The sequence below is a fragment of the Channa argus genome, chromosome 1 (genome assembly GCF_033026475.1).
Source record: "Channa argus isolate prfri chromosome 1, Channa argus male v1.0, whole genome shotgun sequence".
Classification (NCBI taxonomy): Eukaryota; Metazoa; Chordata; class Actinopteri; order Anabantiformes; family Channidae; genus Channa; species Channa argus.
Window position 1 is genome coordinate 7,247,409 of NC_090197.1, and position 20,013 is coordinate 7,267,421.

The window sequence follows — 20,013 nt, forward strand, 5'->3', positions numbered from 1 at the left end:
AAGACACAAAGAAATGTGTTAGGGAGAGAGAGAGATTTAAAACTGGACCGTAAGTGTCCAGAAAAAGTGAATGTAAACAGAATGTAGCGAAGGAGAAGAGAAAGAAAACAGAGGTGATAAAGAGTGAAAGAGGAAACAGTAAAAAGAAGGAGGCAGAAAGTTGTAGAGAGGTGAGAGGGAAAATGTGAGAAACAAAAAAGTGTATAAAGTGAGACATACACGTAGTGGGTCAGTGTATATTGTTATATGTAAATTATACTTTGGTTAGTGTTGGTTTGAAACAGAGGAACTGTGTGAGGATAGTTGTGTTCATAAAACTGCATCTTCTCATGTGGTTCTACCTGTTCTCAGCAGAGACCTGCTCCCATAGTTCACATACTTCTTCAGCCAGTCAGGACAAATCTGGGTGAGATCATTCTTCCTCTGTGCTCTGACTGCTCTGTTATTATCCAACTTGAGTTTGGTAATAACAGCCTCTGGTTTTGGAGCGATCCATGTCTCTGTCTTCACGTCAAATGCTATGAAGTCTTCTCCATCATAACCATACTGATAATAACCAGTGACCTCATCAGTCTCATCATCCCAGTCACAGCCGTACATCCGCTGGACAATGTGAACACCTGAGAGAGAAACAGTCTTCAGTAAACCAGAGTGTGATGTCAGCATAGTCACAGATCTACCACAGAGACACAAGATGTTCATCTTCTGCTGTCACAGCTTCTATGGGAACAAATCACATCCAGTCACCTGAACAGTGCTGATAGACAAGATAGACACAGAGAGGAAGAGACTGCTTCAAAGATTCAGATTCTAGAACAGTCCATATTCTGTCTTTACCACAAAGACACACTGATCCATCAAGACCACAAATTTAAACACTTCAGTGTAAAATATTAATTTTAATAGTAAATCTATTCTATCAAATTAAAAAGGAACCAATATTTAGGACGTTTTCTTGGTAAAAGGTGATTATCTGATTATCAGTAGTATTTTTTTCTATTACTGGATTAATTGTTTTTCCACTGCTCCTCTCTCCTCACGTCTTTTCCCTCCGTTTATCTTTAGTGGGACGAACTAAGACGAAACATTTAGAAGTAACTTGGGATGCAGATGCTGGCATCTGCTCATATGAATCTTAAAATCAGATTTACTTAAAAAAATATATATTTTCAGAAATTTAATTCCAGCCTCATTAATTCACTTCCTGTCAGTTAAATTATCTTTATGATCACGAAACGAATGCGGGGGAAAAACACTGGAGGAGAAACAGTGAGACTGGAAATCAGAATGATGCTGAATAATGTTGATACAGGGATTTTTAGTTTTATGGTTCAGCTTTGGTTTAAAAAGAAATGACTGGGATTTATTAAAAATGAATCCTTTAAAATTTAGCCAAGAATCTTTAAATATCTGTCAGTAAAATCTTGTGTGTTATCTTTTATTTAAACAGACGTCACATCAACGTGCAGCTTCTCACATGTCGGTAGTTTCACGTCACATTTCACTGTGTGTGTTCTTCATTTGATTGTTATGTGGTGTTTTGTTGGTGTCTGTCACGTGTCACTGATACAATAACTAACAATCCTCACGTGTGTTTTAAAGCTCTTCACTAACACTGTGTTAAATACAGACACGTTGTTGTGTTGCTTTTAAAGTTGAGTTTTTGTCACCGTCCTGCTCTTTACACATTTCTTGCTCCTTTTCTCTCCCTCACGTCAAGTCAATATTCACCCTCAGTCTCCCCAGTTTGTCCCCCCCAACACAGCACCACCACCACCACCACCACCAGCAACTCACACACTCAGTCCCTCTCTTTGTTTCCTGTCCCTCCTTCACTGTCAGACCTGAACACACTCACATGTTGTTCATCCTCAGTTATCAGCCTCAGGATTTAAACAGCCTCCACACACACACACACACACACACACACACACACACACACACACACACACACACACACACACACACACACACACACACACACACACAGTCAGATTGATCATTCATCTCCACTTGGACTGTGACTCTCTTGCAGCCTCCTGGTTTCTAACGTGTATTTATCAGACTGTTTCCCTGGACCTGGTCTCAGTCTGTCCCCCTTTCTGCACTTTGTCTGCTCCGTGATCAAACTCCTGCTTCGTTTCCTGAACTTGGGTTTCAGTCTGATCCTTGTCTGCTTTGTCTCTTCCTGGTATATAAAATATTTATCTAATGAAATTTTAAAAGACTGAATTATTTCATTAACAATGATTTAAAAAGATAAAATCAGCAAAATCTAATATTTAAAAAAATGAAAATCAGCCTGTTTGTCTGTTTGTTTTTTTTATTGATCAAATAATAAATGGACAATTTTCCATCACTTAAAAACTGTATTTTATCATAGACTCACTGGTCACTGAACATTAATTTTGTGTAATTCTTGTCCTTATTTCTTCTTTGTTGTTATTAATAAATTCATAGTTTTCATTAATATTCATTAACAACGATATAAAAAGATAAACTCGGCAAAATCTAATATTTTAAAAAACAAAAATCAGCTATTTTTTTAATTGATTTGTTTTTTTTTAAATGTTTGTTAAATTTTGTCATTTCTTATTTGTTGTCATTAATAAATTCACAGTTTACATTGTGACTCACAAAGTAGTTAAGATGTTGAACTATTTATACTAAACTTAAAATGATATAAAACGATGAGAAACAGATTATTTTAACACTTACATTTAATGATTAATTTAAATATTAAATGTATGAAATCATCAAATTACAAAAAACATTTTTAACATGTTTTTTCTTGATAAAAGTTGATTATCTGATTGTCAGCATTTTAATTTTGATTTCAGTTGCTCGATCAATGACTTGTTTTCACCACTATATAAACTCTGAGTGCCGAAAATGTTCATAATTCACTCTTCATCTGTTCACTGATGCAGAGCAGATGTAGTTACCAAAGGGCTCCAGCAAGAGAGATGCTGAGCTTTGTTGTGGGACACAGCAGCACAAAACCTCCTAATAAAAACATGTTTGTGTGTTTCAGCTATGTTCAATGACACACACTCTTACAGACGTTCATCTGTGGATCCAAATATTAATTATCACTAAATGAAGGCACCCGCACACACAATTTAATGTGACCGAAAATAATTAGATCAGATCCTGAAATTTGACCCAAAATGCCAAAAATGAAATGAAATGAAAAAAGAAAGAATTGAACCCAAGTAAAAAATGAGGCATGGTGAGTATTTGTGTGTTCACATTCATCTAATACTGTAAAAAAAAATAGGATGGAAAAATCTCTGAGTAAAAAACACAAACAAACCTCCAGTTTGGTTGAAGCGCTGCTTTGCAATGTCAATGTTGACTTTGAAGGTCTGATGGGAAACCATTGCACTGTCAGTCTGAGTTTCCCAGTACTGTGGATCATCTGCTGTGATTCTGTTCATCCAGTCCTGTTTGGGTTCTGCTCTCCTGGTGTTGCTGTCATAGTAAACTGTCTCCACTCCATCAACCATCCCAACTATCACAAACTCTGGAAAGTGTGGTACTTGAGAAGATGCAGTGTAGAAATACTTCTGAGAGTGAGTCACTGAAAGAGAAGTTGATGTCATTATTTCAATTTTTAAAATTGGTATTTGTTTTATAACAAAGTATATATATGTATATAAACAATGTTTTTTGCACCATTCAATCAAATGACAATATAACATATCCAAATCATCTCTCTTATGCATTTAATAAATGAATATATTCCTGAACTATTTATATTATTTAATGCTTTTAGTTATTTGATACTGAACAATCTGAAACCAAAGCAGTGATACACAATATGTTTATTATTATTTTACAATATGTTCATTATTATAAACTTATTCATGAGCCTGCACTTTGTAAAACCAGGCATCATAGTTGGTGGTGGAGGCAGTAAGAGTACAAATACACAAACAAAAATGTAAAATGATAAGTATATGATTTATATTTTACTTAAAGTAATAAAAGTAAAAGTACTCAACTATTTTTTTGGTCATTAACTAATTAAGGGTAATAGAACATAAATGATGGGTTGAAGCTGTTTTAGTTATGATTTGATGCCTTTTCAGTTTTATTTCTAAACTGCTCCTTTTGTCACATCGCATAGTAACAGCAACAGTCTAACAGCTCTGTGATTTCAAGAATAAAACACTGATACAACCACTGATAAAATGCCATGAGAGCTGGAAATAAGCCCAGGATGCAGTGAACAGAGTCACAGAAATCTGTTAGCAAAGACAAAATATGAGAGTAAATGTATGAGGGGTCTTAGCAATATTTTGTTATTTGCACCTGATTTAATCCCAGTAAACACAGTGGATGGTTGCGTTTAATCCCACTGTGTACGAGCGTTTGTATCTGCTTCCTTCAAAAGGCAAAAAGAACTTTAAGAAGTGACATAGCTGCTGTACATCTGCCCCTTTCTGGCACAAAGATGCTCGTTATATTGTTTGATCGACTTTGACACCACGTACAATGATCCCATTTGAAGGCAAATTTCACCATGAATTCAGTAGTTTGATGTCTAATAATAGAGCAGCAGTCCGGGGTCTTCGCTTCGGTAGACAGGTCAAACTCAGCACAACACGCCAAAGAGTGAAATTGCTAATATGTCAACTAAGTCTTTTAATTGGGGGAATAACAGTATAACTGCACCTGGTTTAATCAAGCGATTCCTCGTCGCTTGTGTCTCGTTTTCATCAAAAAAACGGACAAAATGCTAAATTATGAAATTCTAACGTGTAATGCATCTTTGATTACAAATGCAGTGAAATAAAAAGTAAAGATATTTCCTCTTAGATGTAGTGGAGTAAAAGTAGCCGTAATTAAGTAAAGTACAGATACGTGGAACATGTACTAAAGTACATTAAGTAACAGCCTTTACACCACTGATCATAGTTTTAGATCTAAATAAGTGAAAGTTTTCAGTTATTGGTGGCTATTATTCAGAATGTCTCACTGACTGACTTTATTTTCTGTATTTAACAAAGTTAAAATTCTATTGGGGCAATAATTGTATTTCCTGGAGTTTTGCCATTTTTCGGGGGAATGTATGTTTTTCCTAACATCCCTCCACCTCTCATCAAAATTTGCCCAAAATATCAGGGACTAAAAAGGAGTTTTTATCCAAACGAGCAACGTAAATATCGATGATTACAAGAAGAGTCAAGTTTCAAGTTTTGAAAATGTGGGTGGTTATAGTTAAAAATAAAACTTTAATAACTTTGCAGCATCCTTTAACTTATATTACAATGAAATATAAAGAAATATATAAATAAAAAGATCCATCTTCAAGTCTCTATAACAGAGCTAGTAAATAAAATAAAGCACAATTAGGATTAAATAGCTTTCAAGAACAGGATTCTAACTATAAGTTTTGTACGTGTTTAAATATATAAAATTAAATATATAAATATGTGTTCTATTGCCCAATATTTCAGATTTTATCTTGAAAACAAATACATAAATATAAATAAATAAATATAAAATTTGAAAAATAAATATTAATCAGGTCATCAGATTCTGTATCTAACTTTCAGTGATAGAAAATACTGTAAAACAACCATCTTCTTCTAATGTTTTCATAACTGTAAGACCTGCAGCTCTTCTCCTATGGAATATTAAATAGTCATGGATTTGACTAAGAGGTTCTTAGTCCTGTTGTATATTCTCCAGCCTTTTTTTAAGTATTAACAGAGAAGATGTTTTGCGATTTGAGTTTTGCCAAAGTAGTTTCCATTTCATAATCCAGCATTGTCCTTTGCTGTATGCAGATCATATTTCTGTAACTTTACATTTACATAAAGTAACTGTTATAACTCAATGTGTGCAGTTAAAATTATGTGTAAAATGACTTGTAGTGTTTTCTGAAAATTGTATATTTATGTACACTAACATAAATATACAGATGTCAAACAATACAACATATGAGCTTTGTACACATATTATCACCTTACAAAGTTTTCACAGATGCCTTATTTACTTATTCTGAGAGAGAAACAGGTTATATGTTTTTTATATGTTATTTGTTTTTCTTCTTCATATTACAGTGTCAATGTTTGTGTGATTAAAAAACATTTCTGGTATCATGTTAGAAAATGTTTAGAAAGACTAAGATCCATGAATCAATAAATAGTTAGATTCAAATAGTAATAATGATAAATGAGAGGAAGGTTTACACCTACTAACGTGAGCTTTAAGATTAGAAGTTATATCGTATTCCATATATTTTGATAATCTGCCAGGAACCTTCGTATATTTAAGTCAGACCTTATTAAAACACACCATAATAACATGACGCATTTTTTCTTTTGTGATCAAACAACATTAAAAAGTGTTTAACTCACCTCCCGTCGCGCCGTTTATTCCCAGGAGAAGCAGAAAAAAGATGTACATTTTGTCCATTTTCTTCAGTATCTGTTGGACTGAAGTGAAGTGGGGTTTAACATCAGCCTCCATCTGAACCAATGGGATTTTAGTTTCAGTGTTACATAACTAAAAACTGGGTTACACTGATAAGATTGGGGTTATTAAAGAAAGTGAAAGCAAAAACATTTGAACTGACTCTTGATATAATGCACAAGACTGCAAGTGAAGGAATTAACTAATGAAACTTAAGCAGAAACACAATCATCAGTTCAGTTCAGCTTCGTCAACTGACTTTTCTGTATTTAATAATAAACTGAGCAGAACAATCCAGATCCACATCACCGTTGCCAACACTTGGTAAAGTTGCCACATTATGCAGCTGTATGAGCAGCACTAATATGTTATAATTTATATGTTTGTAATTGCACAATAAAAGTGATACAATCTGCAAATTAACAAAATAAAGCAAAATGAAGTCTAACAGCAGCTGCTGAACAGCTCTTCATAACTGACATCATACATTAGTTGTGAGTGCAACATTTCTTCACACAGACCAAACACACAACGCTCAGGTTAACTAAACTAATATAGTGTGAACGTTTGTTAGTTTAAAATTGCAATTTTTAAATAACAATAATTTCTGACATCAATACAGGAAGTTGTTTTTTATTGCTACTAACTTTGTGTTACTAAGACATTATCTGTTTCTAAGCATCAGTTGCAAAATAAAAGTTTCTCACAAAAAAAATAAGGAAACAAGCTGAAAAGACACTTGAGTGCATAGTCTTTTTTTTAAGGTAAAATGTATTAATTTTATCTTGAAAAAAATATAGCACAGCTTTTAACATGCTGTAAGTTTCCATGGACATTATCTCCTCCATCCAAACTTTATCTCTCATAAACACATGCTGACACGTGTCATCATAGCTCCACCCACAAACCTCTGAAAACACATGCGCTGCCATGTTGCGTCTTCACGTGTTGGCAGAAATGGCAGAAATACAAAACCTCTCTTTCTTGGCAGTATCTGAAGGGCAGACTGGCTGTCCATGCTTTATTTCTAACACAAAAACTATTTGCCTCAGTATCAACATATTTGCCTCGAGCCTTGATGACGTTCAGATTCGGGGCTCAAAAGAAGTTAATGAACACAGAAATGAAAGTCTCCATAATCAATTTCTGTAACAGGCCAAAATAAAACTACACTGTAGTTCTCTAGTGACTCTTTATGAAGCCCTGCTGCTTGGTGATGGGCGGATCGATAGCAAAAAATCGATATTTCCATCTTGACGGCCAATTTTTTAATATCAATTCTCAAGTTAAAATATCGATAATTTCTGTTTATTTATTCATATTTTGTCCGCAGTCATATCCGATTGTTTTCTGCTTCATTACACAGTCACATTGCTTTGAAGCCAGAAAGGTTGTCATCAACTTCCTGTAAAGCTTTGCAGAGTTCTTTTTTGGCACCAACAAAATTTGTCCCTTGGTCACACTTTATTTGTCTCACTGAGCCTCTCAATGCAGTAAAGCATCGCAGACCATTGACAAATGCATCAGTTGACAGATCCTCCAGCATCTCTATGTGGCTGGCCTTTGAGCAAAAACAAGTAAAGAGCAGGCCATATCTTTTGGGTTCTTTTCTACCTTCTTTGGTCATAAAAGGCCCAAAACAGTCCTTGCCACAGTATGTGAAAGGCGGAGATGGTTCCATTCGTTCTATAGGTAGATCACACGTTCTTTGTCTTTCCACAGGTCTCCTTAATCTCCGGCAAATCACACACTGGTGAATATAAGATGTGACAGCTCCATTCATACCTTGGATCCAATAGCCGTTAGCTCTTATTTCATTGAGGGTGAAGCCCTTTCCCTGATGTCCAACCCTTTCATGGTAGTATGCAATTATCAGCTTTGTAATGTGATGTTCTCTGGGAATGACTGTTGGGTGCTTGAGAGAACTTAGAAGTGTTGAAGAACCTAGTCTTCCTCCCCCCTTAAGAACACCGTCTTTGTCAAGAAAGACATCAAGCCACAGGCATCCTTGAAGTCGCTCTCTAAAGCACGGATTCCATGGCAAGGTGTTGCTCTGCCAACAATGCTCCAACCTAAGTCCGTTTGTACAGCATGGGGCTCCTCATCTATTCCTATTATCACTTGTTTAGGTGCCAAGGCTCGGGAACAGTTGTAGCCTACGAGGAGACCTACTTCACAACTGAGGAGAGGGAGAATTTCATCACTGATTGCTGACAGATGTCTCCAGCATTTGGGATTTGGTCACGATGTGCAGGTATACAGTCCTTTGTGTAAGCGGGAGGAAGGGGAATGTGTATGGCTGAGCTGTAGCTCCTAACACGAAGACCAGACCCCTTCTCACTGCTTACAACTGTATTTTTTCCCATCTAATTTTCAGTGTTAATTTCACTGAACAAGCATCTGCTTTTACGGCTTTTCAAGAGTTTCGTCCACTTGTGTAGTTGGTGAGTATCCTGACATAACATGCATAATGATCTTATATTTGTATTTGTTGATATTTGCTTGTCACGATCCACAGCTGGTTGGATACTGAAAACACTTGCCTTGTTTCTTTTGATCTCCTTTAAATTTCCCCTTTAGCTGTGAGCCTCAGATGAACGTAGAGCATAGATGGAGGTGACTGGTTTGCAAGCAATCTCTGTTTCTGTTGACACAAATGCAGAAAATGCACTAAAACGGGGAAACTCTTTGCCTTCCATAGGGGCCTGTGTTACCTGAAGATTCCATCTGGCTGCTGTCCAGTCAGGTAGTTTTTGTATCAGCTTCTGATTTACTTCACAGTCATTTAATATTTCCAGTCCCTTCACATGAGCCATAGCTTGAAGGCAGGCATTCAAAAAGTCTGCAAAGTTTCTAAGACCTTCAGCATCTTTAGACTGTATTTTTGGTCAGCATTCTCTCTAAATGCTCTTTGAATAACAAATGTCTGGCCATATCGTTGGTCAGGTTTTTTCCAGGCATCTTGGTACACCTCTTCATCATTTCCTTAGAAGGTCCCTTCAAGGCATTTACGAGCTGGGCCACTAACATATGTTTTGAGGTAATATACCTTTTCAGAAGGGGAAATGCCTTTTTGATCTATAAGAGACATGAAACAGGCTTTCCACTCAATGAAGTGGATTGGCTCACCAGTGAACACTGCCGGCTCAGGCATAGGAAGTCCGTTCATTGAAATACTGTCCTGAACAGCTTGTGCCAGTAGAGTGACTTCAGGAGGTGCTGAAAATATGGCGGTGTTGGATGGATGTGATGCAGGAGGTTGTGATACAGGAATCAACTGGCTGAATGTCAGTCATCTGAGTAATTTCTCTGTCGTATGCTTCCAACCTGGCTCTAGCTGCCATTAAATCCTTTCCAGCCTGCAGACGTTCCAATTCAGACAGTTGAATTTCCAATTCTTTCTTGTGCTGTTCCTCTAGGATTCTTATCTTTTCCTTTTGTTTTGTTTCCACTAGAAGGATGTTATACTTTCTGCATCAAAGTCTCCATTTTAATTATGTCACTGGTCACTGCCTAACATGCATCTACTTTTCGTCTTAAATTGGTTGTTGGTGTTATATAATCTCTCATTTTAGTGTAGAGTTTCATGATGTCGTCCTTCTCTTTCTCTAAAGTGTCTGCAATTGTTGCCATGTGCGTTTCAGTGATGTCTGACTATAGTTCTTCTCTTGCCTTAAGAACCTTAACTTTCCAATGTTCATATAAGCCAATAAGCCTCTTTTCCTTTTCGGTCGTTTCTTCCCTTTGGTAAGCGGCCATCCTTTCAGTTGGTGCTCTGGTGTGTTCTGAGCGGCGAAGAACCTCTGTAGTGTCTTTAATTTGTGGCTGTAGATCAGCGAGCATTTTTTCTTTACACCGTAATGTTTTATTGATATCTTGTCTTGTATTATCAGTTGCATTTTCAAGCAAGCCTGTGTATTCATAAATCTCCCTTTGCAGATCTGCAATCTGTTGGTTGTTGTCTTTAGCAAATGCAGATGAGGCCTCTATAACCTCCATGTGTCATGCTCATACTGTACTTCCTTGGTTTTGGACTAATTTGTGGCCCCTTCTCCTTACTTCCTGTCCCTGGCTCTTTTTGCCCAGCTTTACCCTCGTTGTCCCTCATTGTTTGCACCCTTTTCCCGCCTCTATTTAAGTTCAGTCTTCCCTTCACTCCTTTTTTTTTCTTTCAGCGTTGTCTTTAAGTTTTATTTCCCTGGTGTACGGTAGTGTGAGTTGTTAACTTAGAGTCATTTTCTTGTACCCTCCTGGTATGAGCGGTTTCTGTTATCGTTACGTTCCCTGTCAATAAAAGCCCTTTTGGTTTGTCCCTCACACTGTCTCTTCTCTTGGGTCCATCATTAACCTAAATTGTGACACCATGTCCATTGTAGCCTTCTTTATCTTTAATTCCTTAAAGTTTCAGACCAACTTCTGCTGCCTGCCGTCTGTTGTAAGTGAGGACTTTATAACCATGATGAAGGGAGGAGCAGCTGAGGTGCAAGCTCTTACTGTGGAGTCCAGTCAAACATTTGAAGTCTTACTGATGGTCTGATGATAGTTTAATTTCTTTATCCTTTTCCTCAAACCAACGTAAGAACTACGCAAAGTAAACACAGACAAAACAATAGATAAAAACCATATTATATTTCAAAATAAAACACATCCGTCGTACAGGAAGTTATAAAAGTAAAAGCCACAAAACAAATCAAAGGTTTGAACTGGGCACATTAGCAGGAGAAAAACATTGTAAGGACGTTACATCTGTTGTGTTTTCTCAACTGTATGACCTGCAGAAGTTCTCCGTGTAGGTTTTTAGGGCTTCATAAGGATTTTTCGTATTTAAATAGTTATGGATTTGAGTGTTAAGTTTTCAGAGATAGCTTATTTATTTATTTATTCTGAGAGGGAAACAGATTACATCATATTTTTCTTCTTTCTGTTGCTTGTAAGTGATTAAATGTGTAGGCCTGATACATATTATGGTTTGTGTTATTTAATAAAAAGCCAATCACATTTTTGGTATCATGTTACAAAATGGGGCAGCATGGTGGTCGAGTGGTTAGCTCCACCACTCACAGAAGGTTGCGGGTTCGCGTCATTGTCTGACTGTGGTTTGCATGTGCTCCCTGTGGTTGTGTGAGGTTCCTCCACAGCCCAAAGACGTGTGTGTTAGGTTAGTGTTCTAGTAGTAAATGTGTAGAGCAACAAGATGGGACGCAGGAGTCTGTGAGAACTACCCACCAGGTTGGTCCCTGATTGAGACCCGGACTAGCTCCCTTGTGGCTGCCCACTGTTCCCCTCATGTGCATGGGTTAAATTCAGAGAAACAATTTGTTTGTAATTGTAATTTCATTGTAACATGCACATGCAATATATATAAGTGCTCAACGACAACAAAGGTTCTTCTAATTGGTAGGTGTGAATATGTGTGTCTCTGTGTGTTTGTCCTGAGATGGACTGGACACCTGTCCAGGGTGGACCCCACCTCTCACCCCATGACAACTTGGATAGGCTCCAGCCCCCCCACAACCCTACAACTTTATTATGTTTGTTGTATTGTATTTCTATAATGTGCAACAAGGGACCCTTGGAAATAAACGTTCATATAGATAAGTCATAGCTGTGAAGCGTTTTTTCTTTTATGATCAAACGACCTTATAACTCACCTCCCGCCCCGCTGTTTATTCCCAGGAGAAGCAGAAAAATAAAGTTGACCATTGTGGGATTTTCTTCAATTTCGCTCCTCGTCTATAATACTCAGATAGGCTAAAATATGTTTTGTTTTTTTTTTCTCAAAGATGTTTCTGAGTCTGAAATAAGGAAGAACTGTGGAGATGTTCAACATCTGAACCAATGGGATTTTAGTTTTCGTTTTACGTCACTAGAATCTGCATTATACTAGAAGAATGCGGTTATTAACTAGCACTGTTCTGTGATGATGTTCTAAATACAACTTTTCATTAATCAAAAGATTTTTAGAAAATGAAGCAACTTCCTTCAAACTGAACATGCACCATGATAGTGCCCCTCACTAAGAACTGTCTAGTTGAACCCAATTATTCAAGTCTTCACTATCACTGACAATCCAATTTTATTTATTTGCATTTTAAACCCTCAGATCAGTTCAGCTTTGTCTCTGTCTTCCTGCTTTATTACAAAGCTGTGTACACTGAAAAACCACTGAACAAGAGACATTTTACAGTACTGTTGATGTTTGGACACTTAAGACCATTTTACACTTTACTGTTACTGTGGCACAGTTATTGAAATGATTGTGTAGCAACTTTGGGGTCAAAGGTTTAAAAAGGTAAATGAGCAGATTTTCTCTACAGAAGGTGACGTCACCCCTTACAAATGTTTTGAATTTCATTATACACTGGTCACGAAATGTGGCTCTGATCTTTATCAAAGCCAAACACAAAATGTTTAGGCTGATAAAACACAAACAGTCATGATCTTCATCTCTTTATTAAACACATTCAGTAATGACACAATGGCAACAGTGTCTTACTGTTCACAGATAAAAAGTAAACAGTCTGCACTTCTATAAGACTTTTCTACCTCAAAGCGCTTTACACTGTTTCTTATTCACCAATTCAGACACTCACACACCGATGTGGGAGCTGCTATGCAGCTGGCCAACGCTCACCGGACTCTGGCTCACCACAAATTAGTTGGGGTTCAGTGCTCAAGTCTTGCTGAAGGACACTTTGACAAGTGACTTGAGGAGACGGGGATCGATCCAACAACTACGAGTCGGTGTAGACACACACCGATGACATGGCATCCAAAGTCCTCACCTGACCCACTCAGAGCAACTTGGGGTTCAGTGTCTTGCCTGAGGACACTTCAGCACATAGCCAGGAGGAACCAGGAATCAGGAATCAAACCACTGACCCTGTGGTCCACAAACAACGGCCTTACCAGCTGAGCTACAGCCTCCATTTTATAAATCTCAGCTGTAATTAAAAGAATAATTGAAACAAATTTAAAGAGAGCAAACAGAAAACAAACAAATTACATCTTGACAATTAGAAAATTGATTAAGAGTAGAGAGGAAAAAACTCAAAGACCTAATTAGAATCAAAAAGTCTTATATATAAATATACAAGCAGAGTATTTACACAATTGGAAACTTTTTACTGATGTCTATATTTTGTGTATGTGTCCATTGGTGGAACAACATTAATACAAATATTTATTGGATGTGTAATTTTAGGTTCTTACTTCATATATTTTATAAAGTAATACATTCTCTGAATATTAAATCGACTTTCAGATTCACATTTAGACATGAAATATTTATTCTTTCCAGATGTTTTTGAAGTTTCTGATCTCCCCAGTGATCTAGAGCCTTTGGTCCCATGCCCCTGTTTCAGTTAACTAGTCTAAGGGACATCTAGGACAATTATACTGTGTGTGTAGGTGCTTACACTGATAATAAGTCATTAGTCTCATGGATTTTGCCTGTGTGGGCTGGGGGTGCTCAGCATGTCTTTGATACAAGTGAGGGGGCTTCTAGAACAAAAAGGTTGAGAAGCACTGATCTAAAGAATCAAAGAAAGAACTTCCAAGTATAAGAAACGTTCCACAGTTTGACAAGAACATGTTAACTCAAGGTCTGTATCATATCAACTATGTAAATATAAGTAGAAGTGGGTCTATATGTATATTACATTGGTCACTATGGTGATTTCATTTTAAATAAACACACAAACCTTTAAATCAACTGTGTTTGTCTGTAAAGTGTTGTGATGCTTTTGGTTTTTTATATTTTGCTTTACTTTTCTCTCCATGTAAGACAGATATTCATCCATTTTTATCTCCTGTCATTCCTGTTTTTGATTCTTTTGAACATAGTTTCATGCAGTTTTGTTTAACATATCAAGTTACTCCCAGTTTTCAGGGTTGGGGGTTTGTTCTATAGTTTGTTGGATTGAGTTGTTCCATGACATCAGTGCTGCTGGCAGCTGTTAAATCAGAAACACACTGTTACTGGCATCCTGACACTGTGAGACATTTTCAATCCAGAAACATTTTGTAAAGCACAGAGTGGATGTCTGGTCAGACAAAAGAATATGAAAAGAAGTTTTACTTACAGATCAGTGGGTGTTTGGCTGAAATTAAATAAAATACAAATAACTTCAGTTATTCATCATTAAGAAAGATGCAATAAAAGCAATAAACAGAAGTTGCATGTTGTGCAATGCACAGTAATAAATAATATTGCTGATGATGATGGTCAAAAAGTTGGATGTAAGTATGCGATGATGATTAACATCATGATGATTAACATGATAACATACAATTAACATTCATGACTGTGTTTGTGTTTTCATCTCTCACCATCTCTTGTCTTCTTTCTGTAAATGATGAATCCAATCAGACCAATGACGACTAGAACAACTACTGCAATGATGGCGATGATCATGTTCATGGATGTTTCTGTTGAACAAACAAGAATCAAATCACATCCTGTACAGATGAAGCAGGTCAGAAGAGAAGAATCTAATATAGAGACACACAGACCATATTTGCTTGTTTGTCCTGCTGTTGTTTTGCTAAATTGTCTGAACATATAATAATATAATTACAATGTGTATCATTGTTAATCCTGATCTGCCTTTGTCTGTTTTGGATTCTGTCCTACAGGTATGTTCATGGCACCACGTGTGAACACAATACGAGCTTCTGACAATCCTGTTTAAGTTCAGCATGCTGCATATTACCATTCAGTTTGATTCAGACTGATTTATTCATACAGTGGATGGATCACAAAATTCTCTACATAGTTGTGTTTATCAAAGTAAACAGTGCTGCAGAAAAAAATCTTTGTGGACAACAATTTTAAAAAATGCCTTATAACTTCAAAGTAATAATGTCTATTTGTTTGATTTGCTTATATAAGAAACTGGATGAAAAAAAATGGAAAAAAAATTAAAAAGAAAGAAAGAAAAAGAGATGAAACTAATGCAACACAGATAGACAATATACTGTTTAACACATGAACTACAGAATTATTAAAGTGAAATTAATGTTACCACTGGTCCTGATCACAGCTTTGTCCAGTTTAGTGAGGATGTCATCAACACCAGAGAGCAGAAACACACAGTCGTATCTCCTCCTGTCTTCAGGTTTGACTGATGAAATGTCCAGATCAACTCTTATCTGGAAGGTTCCATCATGGTTGGGGAGGATCTCTCCATGGTCCACGTCCTCATGAAGCTTCTCTCCATCTTTTCTCCAGAACATTGTGGCTCTGTCAGGGTAGAAACCTGTAGCGTGGCAGCTGACTAGAGAGGACAGAGACTTTTGGAGGACGGAGACTGAGGGACGAACTGGAGGAGACAGTTTTTCATTTTTCATTTACTACATACTAATAGTACTATTGATGTGTGATGTAACATATTCTGCTTTAGTCTGAAATAGTAATTTATGCCATATCAAGTAAAATTTAAAAAGGACAGGGAGGACAGAAAGAGAATTTGAGGAATGAAGCAGAGAAAAAGCAAACAAAATAGAAGATAAGACTGGTGATAAACTCATTGTAATGTTAGTGTAAAATAATAACAAAGGAGATATAATAACATTATTGTGCAAACTATTTAACCTCAGTCCATGTGATTCTACCTGTTCTCAGTAGTGAGGTTTGCCCATAGTTCACATACGTCTTCAACCAATCAGGACAAATCTGGGTGATGTAATGATGTATCTGCTCTGAAACAACTATGTCATTATCCCACTTGAGTTTGGTGATGAAACCCTGTCGCTTTGCAGTGATCCATGTCTTTGTGTTTAGGTCAAATATTATGAAGTCTTGTCCATCGTAACCAAAATGACTTAACCCACTAATCTCTCCAGTCTCATCATCCCATTCACAGCCGAACATGTTCTGGACAACATGAAAACCTGAGAGAGAAACAAAGACTTCAGTAAACCAGAGTGAAATCTCAGCACAATAACAGTTCATCTCACATATTTTCCACAATCAATGGATCAGTCCAACAACTTCCTGTGAAAAACTATGCTGTATGGAGGTTTTTCTAGAAGCTTCAATCCGGAATCAGTCAGTCAGCTCACCTGCTGCACCTGGTCAGTGGTCACTGGTTCAGCAGTTTGTTAGTACAACTGGTCAATGCAGGTTTGCTTCCTAAACAGATCACTCCATGTTCCCTTCTGTTGGATGATGTTCCACCATATTGTGAGGATCCCTCTGTCTTTCTGTTGGTGAGTCAGTTAAAGAACTTTCTATCCAAAGGAAAAAAAAGGTTTGCAGCATATCCATCGTAGAAGGTCTAAGTACACAGCGTATGTACCTCACAAGATGGCAGCCCAACCCTCCAACAGTTAACATGGTGTGATGTAACTTCATATTTTCTCTAATTGTTAAATGAATGTCTGATTATGCTGAGCAAGTGATTCACTAACAGATTTAGTAGGAATGTTGTGCATGTGTGTCTGTGCACGTACACATATCTTCACTAAAAAGAAAGCACAAAACAAAGAACAAAAAAACTGGTTAACTCAGCTTAAACAATATTTACCAATAAAAAGAGAAACGAAACAAACCTCCAGTTTGGTTAAAGCGCTGCTTTGCAATTTCAATGTTGTTTTTGTAGGTCTGCTGGGTAGCAATGAATCTCTCATTGTTCATCTCCCAGTAATGTGGATCATCTGCTGTGACTTTGATCATCCAGTCCTGTTTGGGTTCTGCTCTCATGGTGTCACTGTCATAGTGGATGATCTGAACATCATCAACCAAACCAATAGCCACAAACTCTGGAAAGTCTGGGACTCCAGAAGATGCAGTGTAGAAATACTTCAGAGAGTGAGTCTCTGAAAGAAAAAGTTAATGTCATGATTTTAGTTTAATTACATTTTACAAATCACTGAATGTAATTTCCCTGATATCAGAATCAAATGGATCTACATGTGTTCAAGACATTTAATCATATAAGTTGTGCACTACACAAATACAAACTTAAATATATAAATATGTGTTTTATTGTCCAATATTTCAGATTTTATCTTGAAAACAAATACATAAATAGAAATTTTTAAAAATCTATTAATCAAGTCATCGGATTATGTATCTAACTTTCATTGATAGACAATACTGTAAAACAACCATCTTCTTCTAATGTTTACTGTAAGACCTGCAGCTGTTCTGTTATGGAATATGTTTTTTTCACATGTTTGACTAAGAGGTTCTTTTTATTCTCCAGCCTTTTTTTTAAGTAACAGAGTAGATGTTTTGCACTTTGGGTTTTGCAAAATTAGTTTCCATTTCATAATCCAGCATTGTCCTCTGCTGTATGCAGATCATATTTCTGTAACTTTACATTTACAACTGTTATAACTCAATGTGTGCAGTTAAAATTATGTGTAAAATGACTTGTAGTGTTTTCTGAAAATTGTATATTTATGTACAGTAACATAAATATACAGATGTCAAACAATACAACATATGAGCTTTGTACACATATTATCACCTTACAAAGTTTTCACAGATGCCTTATTAACTTATTCTGAGAGAGAAACAGGTTTTATGTTTTTATATGTTATTTGTTTTTCTTCTTCATATTACAGTGTCAATGTTTGTGTGATTAAAAAACATTTCTGGTATCATGTTAGAAAATGTTTAGAAAGACTAAGATCCATGAATCATTTTCAACCAATCAAGCAGAACTATTGATGCATTAACACCATTAATGCACTTGTTGGGATAATTAATGATAATGTACACAGGTAAATCCACGTTTCTAACTGTATTAATTATAAACCAACTAATTTAATGCAAAAACTAATTATAATATTTACATTATGTTTACAAAATTACTTTTATAATTTATTTATATCTCTGAGTTTATTTTATTTCATTTTTTGCTTTGAACTGTTTTTTGCTGTTTACACTTCATTATGCCTTAATTTTGTCATTAAGATCAATGTTGTGCCACATCTCAAAGTCACTATGGAGGCATAAACAGAACAATCCTCTATTTACAACATGCATTGAAACAATGAACCTAATGCTGGAAAATAAATAAAACACGTAATTAAACTGTTTCCCCTTTCAGAAATAAAAACACTGAATAATAAATTGTTAGATTCAAATAGTAATAATGATAAATGAGAGGAAGGTTTACGCCTACTAACGTGAGCTTTAAGATTAGAAGTTATATCGTATTCCATATATTTTCATAATCTGCCAGGAACCTTCATATATTTAAGTCAGAGCTTATTAAAACAGACCATAATAACATGATGCATTTTTTCTTTTGTGATCAAACAACATTAAAAAGTGTTTAACTCACCTCCCGTCGCGCCGTTTATTCCCAGGAGAAGCAGAAAAATCAAGATGTACATTTTGTCCATTTTCTTCAGTATCTGTTATGCTCCCTAATTCCCAGATAGGCTAATTTTATTATTTTTTTCCTCGAAGGACGAGACATGGTCTCGTGTTGTCTTCCCAAGTCGGACTGAAGTGAAGTGGGGTTTAACATCAGCCTCCATCTGAACCAATGGGATTTTAGTTTCAGTGTTACATAACTAAAAACTGGGTTACACTGACAGATTGGGGTTATTAACGAAAGTGAAAGCAAAAACATTTGAACTGACTCTTGATACAATGCACAACACTACAAGTGAAGAAATGAACAAATGAAACTTAAGCAGAAACACAATCATCAGTTCAGTTCAGCTTCGTCAACTGACTTTTCTGTATTTAATAATAAACTGAGCAGAACAATCCAGATCCACATCACCGTTGCCAACACTTGGTAAAGTTGCCACATTATGCAGCTGTATGAGCAGCACTAATATGTTATAATTTATATGTTTGTAATTGCACAATAAAAGTGATACAATCTGCAAAATAACAAAATAAAGCAAAATGAAGTCTAACAGCAGCTGCTGAACAGCTCTTCATAACTTACATCATACATCATTTTTTAAAGTTGTGAGTGCAACATTTCTTCACACAGACCAAACACACAACGCTCAGGTTAACTAAACTAATATATGTGAACGTTTGTTAGTTTAAAATTGCAATTTTTAAATAACAATAATTTCTGACATCAACACAGGAAGTTGTTTTTTATTGCTACTACTGTACAACTTTGTGTTACTAAGACATTATCTGTTTCTAAGCATCAGTTGCAAAATAAAAGTTTCTCACAAAAAAAATAAGGAAACAAGCTGAAAAGACACTTGAGTGCATAGTCTTTTTTTTAAGGTAAAACTTATTTATTTTATCTTGAAAAAAATATAGCACAGCTTTTAACATGATGTAAGTTTCCATGGACATTATCTCCTCCATCCAAACTTTATCTCTCATAAACACATGCTGACACGTGTCATCATAGCTCCACCCACAAACCTCTGAAAACACATGCGCTGCCATGTTGCGTCTTCACGTGTTGGCAGAAATGGCAGAAATACAAAACCTCTCTTTCTTGGCAGTATCTGAAGGGCAGAAAACTATTTGCCTCAAAAACTATTTGCCTCAGTATCAACATATTTGCCTCGAGCCTTGATGACGTTCAGATTCGGGGCTCAAAAGAAGTTAATAAACACAGAAATGAAAGTCTCCATAATCAATTT

At 36.2% G+C, this 20,013-nt stretch overlaps 2 protein-coding genes across 12 annotated transcripts in view; both read right to left on the reverse strand.

Annotated features, from left to right (window-relative positions):
* LOC137101179 (major histocompatibility complex class I-related gene protein-like) overlaps window positions 1-6,528 on the reverse strand; it is a 41,134-nt gene extending 34,606 nt beyond the window's left edge. For 6 of the 9 annotated variants that reach the window (XM_067479269.1, XM_067479250.1, XM_067479260.1 and 3 more), the window contains exons 1-3: window positions 6,372-6,528; window positions 3,317-3,583; window positions 342-620 (exon numbers count right to left, since the gene is read on the reverse strand). In XM_067479269.1, the coding sequence (XP_067335370.1) occupies window positions 342-620; window positions 3,317-3,583; window positions 6,372-6,483 (658 nt within the window). In that variant the 5' untranslated portion in view covers window positions 6,484-6,528. The remainder of the gene's footprint in view (window positions 1-341; window positions 621-3,316; window positions 3,584-6,371) is intronic. The other 3 variants (XM_067479295.1, XM_067479305.1, XM_067479313.1) reach the window with 2 other exon arrangements.
* A 6,332-nt stretch (window positions 6,529-12,860) lies between these two features.
* On the reverse strand, window positions 12,861-18,948 carry LOC137101241 (major histocompatibility complex class I-related gene protein-like). Of its 3 annotated transcripts, none has more exons than XM_067479399.1 (7): window positions 18,726-18,948; window positions 16,981-17,247; window positions 16,042-16,320; window positions 15,453-15,749; window positions 14,758-14,856; window positions 14,511-14,528; window positions 12,861-13,370 (listed from the first exon to the last, which is right to left on the reverse strand). In XM_067479399.1, the coding sequence occupies exons 1-7, from the start codon at window positions 18,784-18,786 to the stop codon at window positions 13,261-13,263; spliced, it is 1,131 nt and encodes a 376-aa protein (XP_067335500.1). In that variant the 5' UTR covers window positions 18,787-18,948; the 3' UTR covers window positions 12,861-13,260. The 3 variants fall into 3 exon arrangements, with proteins under 3 accessions (XP_067335500.1, XP_067335510.1, XP_067335520.1); XM_067479409.1 differs by having other exon boundaries at window positions 12,861-14,381; window positions 18,726-18,947; XM_067479419.1 differs by lacking the exon at window positions 16,042-16,320 and having other exon boundaries at window positions 18,726-18,947.
* Between the last annotated feature and the right edge of the window lie 1,065 nt (window positions 18,949-20,013).

Bases quoted from the DNA above. Each gene is read 5' to 3' on its own strand.
- LOC137101241 (XM_067479399.1), bottom strand. From the start codon at position 18,786: ATGGACAAAATGTACATCTTGATTTTTCTGCTTCTCCTGGGAATAAAC. The intron at 17,248-18,725 runs GTGAGTTAAACA...TTTTTCTTTCAG, and splicing joins AATAAACGGCGCGACGGGAG to AGACTCACTCTCTGAAGTAT. The intron at 14,857-15,452 runs GTAACATTAATT...TTTGTTCAACAG, and splicing joins AGCTGTGATCAGGACCAGTG to AAACATCCATGAACATGATC.